This window comes from Ixodes scapularis, unplaced genomic scaffold (genome assembly GCF_016920785.2).
Source record: "Ixodes scapularis isolate PalLabHiFi unplaced genomic scaffold, ASM1692078v2 PGA_scaffold4__175_contigs__length_147842914, whole genome shotgun sequence".
NCBI classification, from domain to species: Eukaryota; Metazoa; Arthropoda; class Arachnida; order Ixodida; family Ixodidae; genus Ixodes; species Ixodes scapularis.
This window is the reverse complement of record NW_024609879.1, coordinates 125,693,923-125,706,196: the sequence shown is the minus strand read 5'-3', so window position 1 is coordinate 125,706,196 and position 12,274 is coordinate 125,693,923. Positions and strand designations below refer to the sequence as shown.

Sequence of the window (12,274 nt, the reverse complement as noted above, 5' to 3'; positions counted from 1 at the left end):
GCTAGCGCCACCTTTCGAATACAAAGCGAAGCGGCAAGCCTTTTGCCAAGAATGCGTTCGATGAATCGTGTTACTCGCAGTTTTCTCTGACGCCTCTGAATCCTTTAGTTCGCAATTCAAAAAACAACTTCTTGCTAATAACTTATCAGCTTGCTTCAAATAAATTTAATTAATTTTACAAGTGTACAGTTGTTTTTATATTAATTCGTGGGATTTCTCACCTTTAGTGCGACAAATTACGTCACGTGAGCTATAACTGGTGACGTTTTTGTCTTTTCGCCCATAAAGAGGGAGAACGTTTAATCCTAGAGTGAAACAGATCGGGTACGCGAAAACGCTCAGAAACCCGGAAAGCACCGGAAAACTTCTCGGATGTATTGGTTCTCACGTGCGATGTTCCGTACTCCACATACGCTACAGTTGTGCTCGGTCCATTACAAAACTTTCATCGATGCGATCCATGCACTCCAAAGTCGGATCAGCCAAAAGGTCTTGTGCCGCTCATGTTCGAGCTCGAGCCGTGTCAGCGGACCCGCAAGAAAATACGATGTCGACCCGAGTCAGTTCCCACAGGAGAACATTCGAAATTTCTGCATCGTCGCTCACGTCGATCACGGCAAGAGCACGCTTTCGGACCGCCTCCTCGAGTTCACGGACACGATTCGAACATCGAAAGACAACCAACAAGTCTTAGATCGCCTCCCGGTCGAACGCGAACGAGGTATCACCGTCAAGGCGCAAACGGTGTCTATGGTCTACCACCGACCCGGCCACGAATCGCCGTTCCTCCTTAACCTCATCGACACACCAGGTCACGTAGACTTCAGTTACGAAGTGCTACGGTCCGTAGCCGTCTGCCAGGGAGTCATCCTGCTCGTAGACGCCAATCAGGGGGTGCAAGCGCAGACGGTAGCCAACTTCAACATGGCCTTCTGTTCGGACCTCACCATACTCCCCGTGCTGAACAAGGTAGATCTCAAGAATGCCGATGTCGAGGGGGTGACGTCTCAGATGGAGAACCTCTTCGGTACCAGGAGGGAGGACGTCCTCAAGGTGTCTGCTAAGCTTGGCACGGGTGTCGAAGAACTTATCGAAGCAATCATCGACAGAATACCATCACCGAAGGGTGATGCTGACGCGAAATTTCGCGGGTTCCTGTTAGATTCCTGGTACGACCGCTACCGCGGCGTCATCGCGCTTTTGATGGCTGTCGACGGAACACTCAGACTAGGAGACGAGATAATCTCGCACATGACGGGAACCAGCTATACGGTGCGGGACCTTGGGTTCTTGAATCCCCTCGAAACACCAACCGCCATGCTGTGTGCTGGACAGGCCGGCTACGTTGTTGCCAACATGAGGTCACCCAAAGAAGCCCACGTTGGAGACACCCTGTCGCACAAGTCTGCGGCCATCAAGCCGCTGCCCAAGCTGGAAGAATCTAAGCCAATGGTCTTTGCCGGCATTTACCCGGAAGACCAGTCGCAAAACAATGAACTGAGGAGCGCCATTGACCGTCTGCTATTGAACGATCCCAGTGTCCAGGTGTCCATCGAGAGCAATCCTGCTTTGGGGCAGGGCTGGCGGCTTGGTTTCCTCGGTCTCCTCCACATGGATGTCTTCTGCCAGAGACTGGACCAGGAGTTTGATGCTCAGGTTGTGGTCACGGCACCGAGCGTCAGCTACAAGGTCAAGGTCCACGGTGCTAAGAACATCAAAAAGTATGGCGGGGAGATGGTGACCGTGAACAACCCCCTCCACCTTCCGGACAGGTCCATCATCAAGGAATACTATGAGCCGATGGCCTTTGGTACCATCATCACTCCGGGCACTTACCTCCGCGACGTGACGAGTCTGTGCGTTGACCGGAGGGGTGTCCCCAAGAGCACGCAGGACGTGGATGACAACACCATACTGCTCCAGTACAAGTTTCCGCTCAACGAGATCATCGTCGACTTCTACGACGAACTCAAGTCTATCACATCCGGCTACGCGAGCTTCGACTATGAGGAAACCGGGTATGAGGAAAGCAGTCTTGTCCAGATGCAGATCCTCATCAATGGCAAGGTGGTAGAAGAGTTGACCACCATCGTGCACACAACGCGAGCCCAGCGGGTGGGTCGTTCTATGCTTCTAAAACTTAAAGAGTGCATTCCGCAGCAGTTATACGCTGTTGCGCTACAGGCTGCCGTGGGGGCCAAGGTCCTTGCACGGGAAGACATCCGAGCACTGAAGAAGAACGTTCTTGCTAAGTGCTACGGTGGTGACATCACCAGGAAGGTGAAGTTGCTCAAGAGGCATTCGGAGAAGCAGAAAAAGCTTAGGCTCATCGGTAATGTGGAAGTCCCACGAGATGCCTTTATCAAGGTGCTAAAGCGAACGTGAGGAACTGTGCTTTGTTGGTTTAGGTTTTAGTCATAGGTTGGACTGGACCTGACTGCTGGTCCTCTTGTCAAAATGTGAAGAAGCTGGTGGAAATGTTTGTAGTTCAGGCCTTTGTGGTAACCTTATGGCTGTTTAACTTCATAAGGGTTGTACATATCAGGTGTGTGCCAGTTTGTTCTTTGTAGCATGAAAGAGATTGGCACGTGCCTCAAGCTATGTTTACCTCAAACTACGTCATGTCTTATTTGAATAGAGAGAGGAAGTGGAAAACTGCCATGTTAATGCTTGTTGGCTGCTCTGAAATGAGAATGATTGGTCCGTTTTTTAGGCACAAGAAGTACAGAGGAAAAAAGCTACAGCATTGAAAAGTAAACTCACTAGTCAAAGCATATATGATGGCATGGCATGTGCTTGTGTTGTCTAGTTGTTGATTTTTCTGTGCTCCGTCTGTAGCTCTAAAGAAATGAATGAAGGAACCGTTTTGTAGTTTGTCTTTATTGGTACCATCTTGAACAATATTGGTTAGCAGTCAGCTTACTAAATGTGACAAAATGTATTTGCTAATAGACACCACTCCTGAGAGGCCCATTGTTGTACAGTGTATGCAAGACATTGTATAGCAAATATATATTCATCTTAGTGAACATTGCCACATTTGGCTCACTGTTTTATTATTTCATAACTAAACTACAATCCTCTACAGGTGCTCAAGAGTCTATGTTTTCACGTGCTGCATTGTACAGTAGGCAGCACTAGGGGATGCTGAGGGGTGTACTCTGTGATGTGGTTGATATGTTTCCTATTGCCTCATACTTCTGGGGACGGCGAAGAAACAAGGGGGCCCAACGTCTCCCTTAATATGCCTCTGAAACTGCAGTGACTTCTGTTACGTCTCAGCCTCTGCGGCCACCTGTTTCGTTGAAACAGCTCATGCTGCTGCCGACCGCACATCCATCTTACGAGTTCTTCTGTGGCATCGTGGTGATAATCTGCAAGGGCAAAAGCGTTCATACTCAATATCTTAACAAAGGCCTCTAAGCAGAATCAAAACTTACCGTCTTTACTTCAGTATATTCGAGGGCTCCGTCTTCGCCCCTGCGTGGAAGAAAAGCCAGTTTATACAAATCAATGATCGAGCATGGAAGGTGAAAGAATTAGAAGGTCGTATTTTGCTACGCACATTTCTCGACCAATCCCGGACATCTTGTAGCCCCCAAAAGGAGCTTGTGCACTCATGGACAGGAATGTGTTGACCCTAGTATTGAAAACGCCAGGAACATACGAGTTTTTAATCGCCCCTTTATTACAGCAACTGGATTGCGCAAAACTCGCGTCAGCAGACCAAAAAGCTTTGATTACAGAAACATTCACTGGATCACTGCAGGGCATATTCACAGTTTAAATGTGAGCATTAAAGTACGCTATCGTCATCCTCAATTCAAGGGAGCAAAGGTAGTGATGGGATTGCTGCACCAAAGTGTTCCAAATTTCATACTCTGCCATGTCCTGTTCCATTTCACCAAGTGTGATGGGCTTGTGCGTACATTACGCTAGAAGTTGAATTCCACTTTATCAACACACAAACGACCACGATAGACTCGCGCGAACTTTCGAAAAGTTTAGATGATTGCCTCGAATAATTTACAATTCTATTTAACCTCCGTGTCAAACACTGATTAGTAGTCGACATTGCCCGTGATCTGTTCGGGTCGGTTAGTGAGCTCCGTTGAATCCGCTTCTCCCTACGCAGCGGTGCTGTGCAGAGAAGCGATACTCACAGAGTGGACGTCGCCATCCTGTCTCTGTCTCCTCAGCCTAGTGCAGTTGTCTGCTAAAGGGAAAGCCCCTTCTTCAGAGCGGTGTTGTATTTGGGTAAAAAGTTCGTGAATGCTGATGTATGTGTCAACCTTATCTTACAGTCAGTTTCGAAAAAATAAAAACTCGGTTAGTATACAACTTGCTTCACCAACGACGGAACATATTGCTATTTATGAGGAATGAAAAAAAAAAAAAAAAATTGTTCGAGACACGGTGCAAAACATATAAATGTGGACATACAGCACGGCGAACGCCGCGACGGGATCGACCAGGTAAAGTCCTATTGGCGCGCCCACCAGTAGCTTATTCTAACAGTGAATTGTCTCCTCCGGTCAAAAAGCGCAACTAAAAAAAGAAATAAAATAAAGGTATCGTTGCCATGGCGGAAAGCGCATGCGCATGATATCGCGTGCGCTTTCCGCGCGGTGTGTCGGCTCTGACCTCGACGGACACTGGCTTGAACACCGCGCCAGAGATACCTTAATTTCAACGCGTTCATAAAATTTGCTTTTGTCGACGTTGAGGCACGAAACTAGGGTCAGTGATGAAGTTGTCTCTAAGCAATACGTGAAGCGTAAGGGCCAAGTTCTACACGACGCGGCTTACCCAAGAAAACGACTTTAAAAACAAGCATGTCTCCCATAGAAAAAGCACGGGAAACCGGACCCGCGAGAGGCAACCACTCGTCGATTAATCTGGCAGCTGTGGCGCACGCGGTGTTCATGCCTAAATATATCTTACACCGTGCTCCTTCAAGACAGGGTTGTCAACCGTGGCAGACGTCGGTGTGTGAATGAAAAGTGATAATTATCAACCTAATTACCTAAAATTCACTCATTAACGTTTCAAATATTGTCATTGCGTGGCACATTTTATTTAGAGATCGGTGGCACATTTTCAAAACAGGCTATAGCGGTTCCTCGACATCGGAAAGCTAGGCCCGCTATGAAAGTTTACGTCGCTTTCGGCAAAAACTTCCGTCCCCTTCTCGGGTTTCATAGTTTCGGAATCTGACTCCCCACGGGCCCTGCCGGTCTGCTTAGTTGCAGGTATAGTACTTAACACCTTGCTGAACCTTACCAGCCCTTTTCCTACCAGAAAATTCGCAGAGGTCTGCCGAAAGTTTTATTTTACTTTTTTTTTTGCGCATGATATGCACGGGAAAACAATTTAGCTCCGTTGAATACGCTTCTTCATGTTGCAACATGAAGAAGACATGTTACCACGGGGACTTGCACGAGTCCCCTCCCAATACTTAATTATATGAACTTAAGGATGATTGAGGAATGCTTACCACACTACGCCGGCCTCGAGAGCATGTGCAACGGTATTGGCTGTATTCAAGTCGTTTGTCACGAGCCCTGCAGCCAATCCGTACATCGTGTCATTCGCTCTTGCGATCACTTCTTCCGTGGTTTCGAACTTGAAGATGCTTTGGACCGGACCAAATATCTCTTCCCTGGCGATCTTCATGTGGTCTTTGACGTCCGAAAACACAGTCGGCTCAATGAAGTAACCCCTGGAGCCCAAACGACGCCCCCCGCATCGCAGTTTGGCACCTTCTTCTTGACCGATGCCGATGTATTCCATTATACGGTCGAACTGTGTCTCATCAATCTGGAAAAGTAGATATAATATAATATAATATAATATAATATAATATAATATAATATAATATAATAAAATATCTTTATTCGTAACATACAGATGAACTCATAATGCATACGCAGTTCACCAAAGGTCGTACTTTAACGAAATTTAAAATATACTCGTCCTGCTCAAAAATAGGTTGAATATAATCCACGACATCCGTAAATGACAACCACATGTTTGTATTCTGAGCCTGATGGCTGTATTTTTCCCTATAAACGGCCCACTCTGGCAAGCTCTCGGAGAGCAGCCAGCGGAGCTAGAGCACGTGAGACCCGGCGCAATCCTGACGGAGCCTGTCTCGGGACGACCAAAGCTGCGGCGAGGCTGACGTCGACAAGACGATTGCAAGCAGGGCATCTGGCCGCTGCCATGTCTCTGCTCGTGCGGGCAAGTGCGTGCAATTACAAGCTTGCCAAAGCCACGTTCGCGCCCGTGTTGCACATGCTTGAACGCGTGGGGCACGCGCAAGTGAGGCTATAGGAAGTATTCACTGGCGGCCATAGCTGTGTGCGCGACTGCTGAGCGCGTGCTGATGGCGAGCTTCCACGGTTTTTTTGGAACGTGCATTCCACACCATCTAGATTGCCGGTCTTAGCAACCTATTGATGTGGGCTCGTTCTGAGCATGCGCTGTAAACAGCCCTCACAAATATGGCGTCCAGTGAATACTCCTTATAGTTCTAGGCGTAGAGGTAGGAAGCTTCTGGAGGCGACATGGCGCCGCCAGAGGTGAGACTAGGAGTGTCGAGGGACACGCACCCAACGATGACCAAAACCGCAGCTGTTTCGGTCAACGTTGGGGTCGTGCCCCTCCACACTTTTGCCCTCACCTCTGGTGGTGTCATGTCACCTCCAGAAGCTTCCTACCTGCATGGTTCTAAGCGAGACATGCATCGTCACTAACTGTCAATGTTCCTAGACGGACATTACAAACGAGGCCTTAGCGACATCCGTCAGTTGCTAATCGTTTAATTCGTTTTATAATTCCCTTTCTTGTCATTTTTAACAGGAGATTGGGGCGTACGATGTGATATCTGCTCCCTTGAACACGTATAGGCCAAGAAATAAGAGCCGAAATGTTGGTGTAATATACCTTTGAAGAAACTAGTGATGGGACGAATCTTTATCCGAATCTAGATTCGGAGCCGAATCGAGATTTGGAAAGATTCGGAAGAGTAGCCGAATCTCAAGCGATTCGGAAAAGTTCGGAAAGATTCGGAGCGTTGCCATAATAGCCAGATCACGTTGATGAGAGTTTCAACTTTTCGCGATATTGAATTCACTAAATTCTACAAAATGGACAAAATAATATTGTGATATAATATCATAGTAATGAATAAAATGTTCCGCTTTGTTTATATTATTTTGGATGTTTGTTGAGAACGGTAGCCAGACATCGCGGGAAAATTGGTTTCGGTTCCGGATTACGACCAAAATAGGCAAGGTGCACGTGGAAATAAATACAAACGCATGCTTTTATCGCCACAAGAGATCGATGCCGTAATTACGGTCATGGTGGCACACACCACACGAGTGAGTATGTTCGATTCGATTATCTTCAACGTGTGTCCACTGAGGTATTGTTTTCGGAACACGGGAAACGATCACTCCTTGCGCCGTACTATTACAGTCTCCTGTACTGCATTTGTACCCTTCTGGTTAATGATATCCGATTGAGTTGGTGTTTGTTTACGAACAACGAAGTTGCACTGGACATCCCTGTGTTGTGTTTCTTTTTCATCAAATAAAGTTAACGTACACAAACCTTGCTGCCGAGAACGGAGAAACGACAGTGCGACATTTGTCTTCGCCACCGGCGCCGGGTCGAACTCGTGACGATCAACATTCATATCGCTCTCGCACCTTACAGGTACAGACATACGCAACTCTAGAGAAGGAGACGAATCATTTCCTTGCCTGAATATATTTATTGTGCGTCGCGCCACATAAAGTATAATACATAGCATTTTGCTACGTCTTACCGACCACCACGAAACCGCACAGAAACCGAGATCGTGCATTGGTTAGGCCTACGTCAACCACACCGATCACCTCAGCTCGACCTGGGCGCGTGCCAGGATTCAGAAATGACAGTACAGTACATACCATACGTTGAAATAGACAAGACGAAATCTGGTTTTATGCAGTAACAGTACCTAAGAAAGAAACAAAACTCACCGCATTCGCGAGGTTTACGACAAGGTTCACGCTGCCGTCTGCAACCGGCAACGAACCTGACGAATCTCCGAATATTCGTCGCGGGAAGTTCAGAAATTTCCGAATTTGTCCGAATCCGAATCTCCGGTGATTCGTCCCATCCGAAGAAACATCATGGTCCGATTCGTAGGTGGCTTCAGAAACAGTCGTGAGATTCTATTGTGCTGCATGCAAGACGTTGCTTAACACTGACGGATCATCAACGGCCAATTTGGTGGTTTTGATGATAAGCGCGTACTTCGTGCAGCAGACGTTTTGCACTATCGACTTTGCTATTATCGGCAGGAAGTAGGTATGACTGCTAGCGTTATAAGATGTCCGCACGTAGCCACAATTGTATTTCAGGGGGTGTTTAATAACATTAATCCCCCCCCCCCCCCCCCCCCCCCCCCCCTTCCACGACGAAGCAGGGTGAGATTGGCGGTACGGACGCTCACGCAAAGATTAGCGATACGCTGTTAAAATAAAACGGGTAAAGATGCATTGTCATTTTTGAAAACGGAGCAGGCTTCATTTACAAGAATACGGGCGTAATGGCTTACTGCTCCACTGTCGTCGTAGTTGCGGCCCACCAACTTTAAGAACTTCCTCGCAGCACACAACTCCCCCCGCTTTTTCAGGTAGCCCTGCATTACCAACGCGCGGAGGCCTGACAAAACACAAGGATTGCTATAGACCAGTGTCTGCCCTGTTCCATGGGCGCCGCCTTGTTTGTTTATCCTGACGCCATGACACAATAAAAGGGGAGGGGGGGGGGGCGCTAAAATGCCACGTTGTGCAGTGTGGGAATCAGTGGGAAGCAAAATCCATACGCGCTCCGATCCTGGGCCACAGGTTCCCAGAATGCAACGCGCGCGGTGACAGATTTTTGGAAGCAGTAGTTGGCTCCAGCCTCCATTTGACTGTGATGGCGTTTCATGAAGGACGATCAGGTCGTTCGCTGGCCTCGATTATTCTAGGTGGTGTTATGAAGACACGCTGTTGGGGGTTGCGTATATACCTGTGCGCCGTGTGAAGTGCGTTCGTCGAAGGGGTCTCCCACTATTCTCTTCTTGGCCAGTTCGACCGACTTGGCCACGAACTTGTCGTAGACGTCGGCGTGCACGTAGGTTCGTGTCGGGGCGCAGCACGCCTGTCCCTGGTTCCAGAATACGGCTTCGTGGGCCAACGTCGCTGCCAAGTCCACTGCATGGAATGTGCGGGCTGTCTCACCGAACGCCGTTCAAAATTGTTCGCGTCAAAAACTATGCGGAGAGCTAGTCGTCTGCTACCTGAGCAGGGGTTGTGGTGACGTCAGAATGCCGAGCTCTGATTATCTTGAGTTGAAAGGATAGTGGGTAGACCTCAATGTTAGATGCCTTGAGGTCTACCCACTATTTGTTTCAATCAGCCAATAAGAGCTGGGCATTCTGACATCATCGCGACTCCCGACTTGCAGACGGACTTGCGCTCCGCATACACCAACGCGCGCCTCGGACGTCATGGCATCGCGGTGGCGCTGGCGTCAGCTTGGCGTATGCACTGACGCTTCCCTTCATTCCAATGTGGTGTCTGTGCACGCATAGTGCCATGCACTTGGTGTGGGTAAGTGCGGACTTGTTCAAGAACAGCGCGTTGGTCTATTCGTGCCGAGAAGTTTTGGTATCGCCACCTGGTGGAATTTGTTTCACAACCCAGAGTGAGGAAACTTTGACTTCCTCTGTTTGGTGCAAGCACGTGCAATGACAAGTTTCTATGCACCATGAAAATTAAGACATAATCACGTGGGTAGCACGTGTGCACTACTAATTGTGAGAAAAACAGAAGCGCCCCTAGCGAGCTTCTGACCACGAATCGGGGGTATTCACATGGACGCCATACTTTAGTACGCCGTTTGAAGTGCACACTGAGAACGAGCGCATATTGATGGGCTGCTAAGACCGGAAATCTGGATGGTGTGGGATGCACGTTGCAAAAGAACCGTGGAAGCACGCCGTCAGCACGCTCTGAGCAGTCGCGCACATACCGTATTATTTACCGCCAAGAGACATTTAAGAGGTTTTCCGAGAAAGCGTTCTAAAATTATGGTTTTCAGCTCACAGGCGACGCCATCCGTGATTCTCCAAGTGGAAGCAAAAACAAATTACATCACTGCACGATGTCACGTAGGAAGATTTTTCTTTAAAAGCAATTTCGTGCGTTGCGTCTTATGAATCCCCGATGAAGGCGAAAGGTCGGGTATTCTTTTCTTGTACGCGTGTAAATAGATTTGCGCTGTTGGCATTTTTTTTTTTTTTTGTAATACAAAACAAGATACTACATTGAAGCTCTTGCTAAAATATATAAAAAAAGGGTTCATGTCAAGTAATGAAACTCACAGTCAGCGTCCGGGAAGATAATCAGAGGACTCTTGCCACCGAGTTCCAGAGAAACTTTTTTGATGTTGGAATCTCCCGATGCCTTCAGTATCAGCCTCCCAATCTTTGTAAAAGAAAGAAAAACAATAACAATAACAAGTATTTAGGTTGGGATATTTTTGTTTTCGTTGGAAAGTCAGCGGAAATGTAAAGCTTTTTTATACTTCGTCTCACCTTAGCGTGGACTATTGTTAGCCGCGCGTGCCAAAAGCCCGAGCTAATAGTTGCCTTGGATGAAGCCTCGGCGGCTGCACGAGCGCTCTTGCAGCGAGTGCTCCAGTCAAGGCTGTCGAAGCTACCCGCTCGCGCTTGCACAGCCTTCGCAGTTAGTCCGTGCTAAGGTGAGATTAAGTATAGTTTGTCGAACTAAGCATGATTTAAAATTGTCACGCACACAGCGCCACCTCTCCTCTGTAACTCGCTTGTTCAGCGATAAAAAAAAAAAAGGAGAACAAGTTGAGTTTTTTTAGGACGAGTTTAGTTTACTTTTGGTCTTAACTACACGACTCTAAAGTAATGTTCTATGAAAATTCATTCAAGTAGCTATTCTTTCTAACTCCAGTGAAAATCCAACACATGAAACATCTAACATATTACGTGGACATATGCGATGAAGTATTGCTCGTCTAAATCTGAATCTGAATAATAACGATTGACACTAAAACTTCGACATCCGGTTTGGACCGCTAGCTCTACATTTGGTATGAGAATGAGCATTCGGGTACGAGTAGTTTATTTTGCTATATTAAAAAAAAAAAAAAAAAAAAACTACTGTAATTTTTGGGGGGGGGGGGGGGGGGACACCGTGTATAGGCGTGCCATACGCCTTATGCTATTACAATTTTTCGTAATAATACGGGTTTACTTTATCATGGGCAAGAATTCAACATGCTGCAAAAATTGTTTATGCAAAAACAAAAACAAAACAACAACAACAAAAACGGACAGTCTTGATTGGGAATAAAAAGTGTACCGTTCCTAACGTTCCAAATAGCAGTATCAATTAATATTTTATTATTGCCATCTGTAATTTTTCTGGAGAATGTAACGATGTCTGCAGTTGCTCGGCTGAAGTAAATCTTTTGCAACATTTTTTCTGAGGGTCCCTGGGGATGAACCTTAGAAATGAGTTGGTAGGAAGAACTTGAAAGGAATTTTCTGGAAACTTCCTGGAAGTTTCAAGGAGGTTCAGAAAGCTACCGGAAGCTCCGGCTTTCAAGATGTTCCTTTCACGTCACACGGCTAGTGTTGACACGTTTTTTTCCCATTTCGATATAAGTGGGCATGGCTGCCAACGGTCCTACGAGACCTTGTGGATGAGCTGACACAGAAAAAACTTCAAGTAGACATCTTGGAAGCATTGTAAAAGTCTCATGGAAGCCTCCAGAAGGTTTCATAAACTCCAGGAAGCTCCATCTTCCAAGATGTGCCTTTCATGTCACACTCCTAGTGTGGACACGTTTCTTTCCAATTTCGATATAAGCGGGCATGGCTGCCAACGGTCCAACGAGACATTGTGGATGAGCTGACACAGAAAAAACTTCAAGTAAACATCTTGGAAGCATTGTGAAAGTCTCATGGAAGCCTCCAGAAGGTTTCATAAACTCCAGGAAGCTCCAGCTTCCAAGATGTTCCTTTCATGTCACACTCCTAGTGTGGACACGTTTCTTTCCCATTTCGATATAAGCGGGCATGGCTGCCAACGGTCCAACGAGACCTTGTGGATGAGCTGACACAGAAAAAACTTCAAGTAAACATCTTGGAAGCATTGTGAAAGTCTCATGGAAGCCTCCAGAAGGTTTTATA

At 47.0% G+C, this 12,274-nt stretch overlaps 2 protein-coding genes across 2 annotated transcripts in view; one reads left to right on the top strand and one right to left on the bottom strand.

Moving 5' to 3' along the window:
- The first annotated feature begins 276 nt into the window (after positions 1–276).
- Positions 277–2,776, top strand: LOC8029985 (translation factor GUF1 homolog, mitochondrial). The gene has a single exon (XM_002408396.5). It carries the CDS (start codon positions 373–375, stop codon positions 2,383–2,385), a length of 2,013 nt encoding a protein of 670 aa, XP_002408440.3. The 5' UTR covers positions 277–372; the 3' UTR covers positions 2,386–2,776.
- A 279-nt stretch (positions 2,777–3,055) lies between these two features.
- Positions 3,056–12,274, bottom strand: part of LOC8029986 (aldehyde dehydrogenase, mitochondrial) — a 28,804-nt gene continuing 19,585 nt past the window's right edge. Inside the window, exons 8-13 of the mRNA XM_029991763.4 lie at positions 10,430–10,532; positions 9,073–9,257; positions 5,498–5,820; positions 3,566–3,640; positions 3,441–3,480; positions 3,056–3,374 (exon numbers count right to left, since the gene is read on the bottom strand). Of these exons, the coding sequence (XP_029847623.2) occupies positions 3,342–3,374; positions 3,441–3,480; positions 3,566–3,640; positions 5,498–5,820; positions 9,073–9,257; positions 10,430–10,532 (759 nt within the window). The 3' untranslated portion in view covers positions 3,056–3,341. The remainder of the gene's footprint in view (positions 3,375–3,440; positions 3,481–3,565; positions 3,641–5,497; positions 5,821–9,072; positions 9,258–10,429; positions 10,533–12,274) is intronic.

Excerpts from the sequence above, each read along its gene's own strand:
- LOC8029985 (XM_002408396.5), top strand. The coding sequence starts at position 373 with ATGTATTGGTTCTCACGTGCGATGTTCCGTACTCCACATACGCTACAG.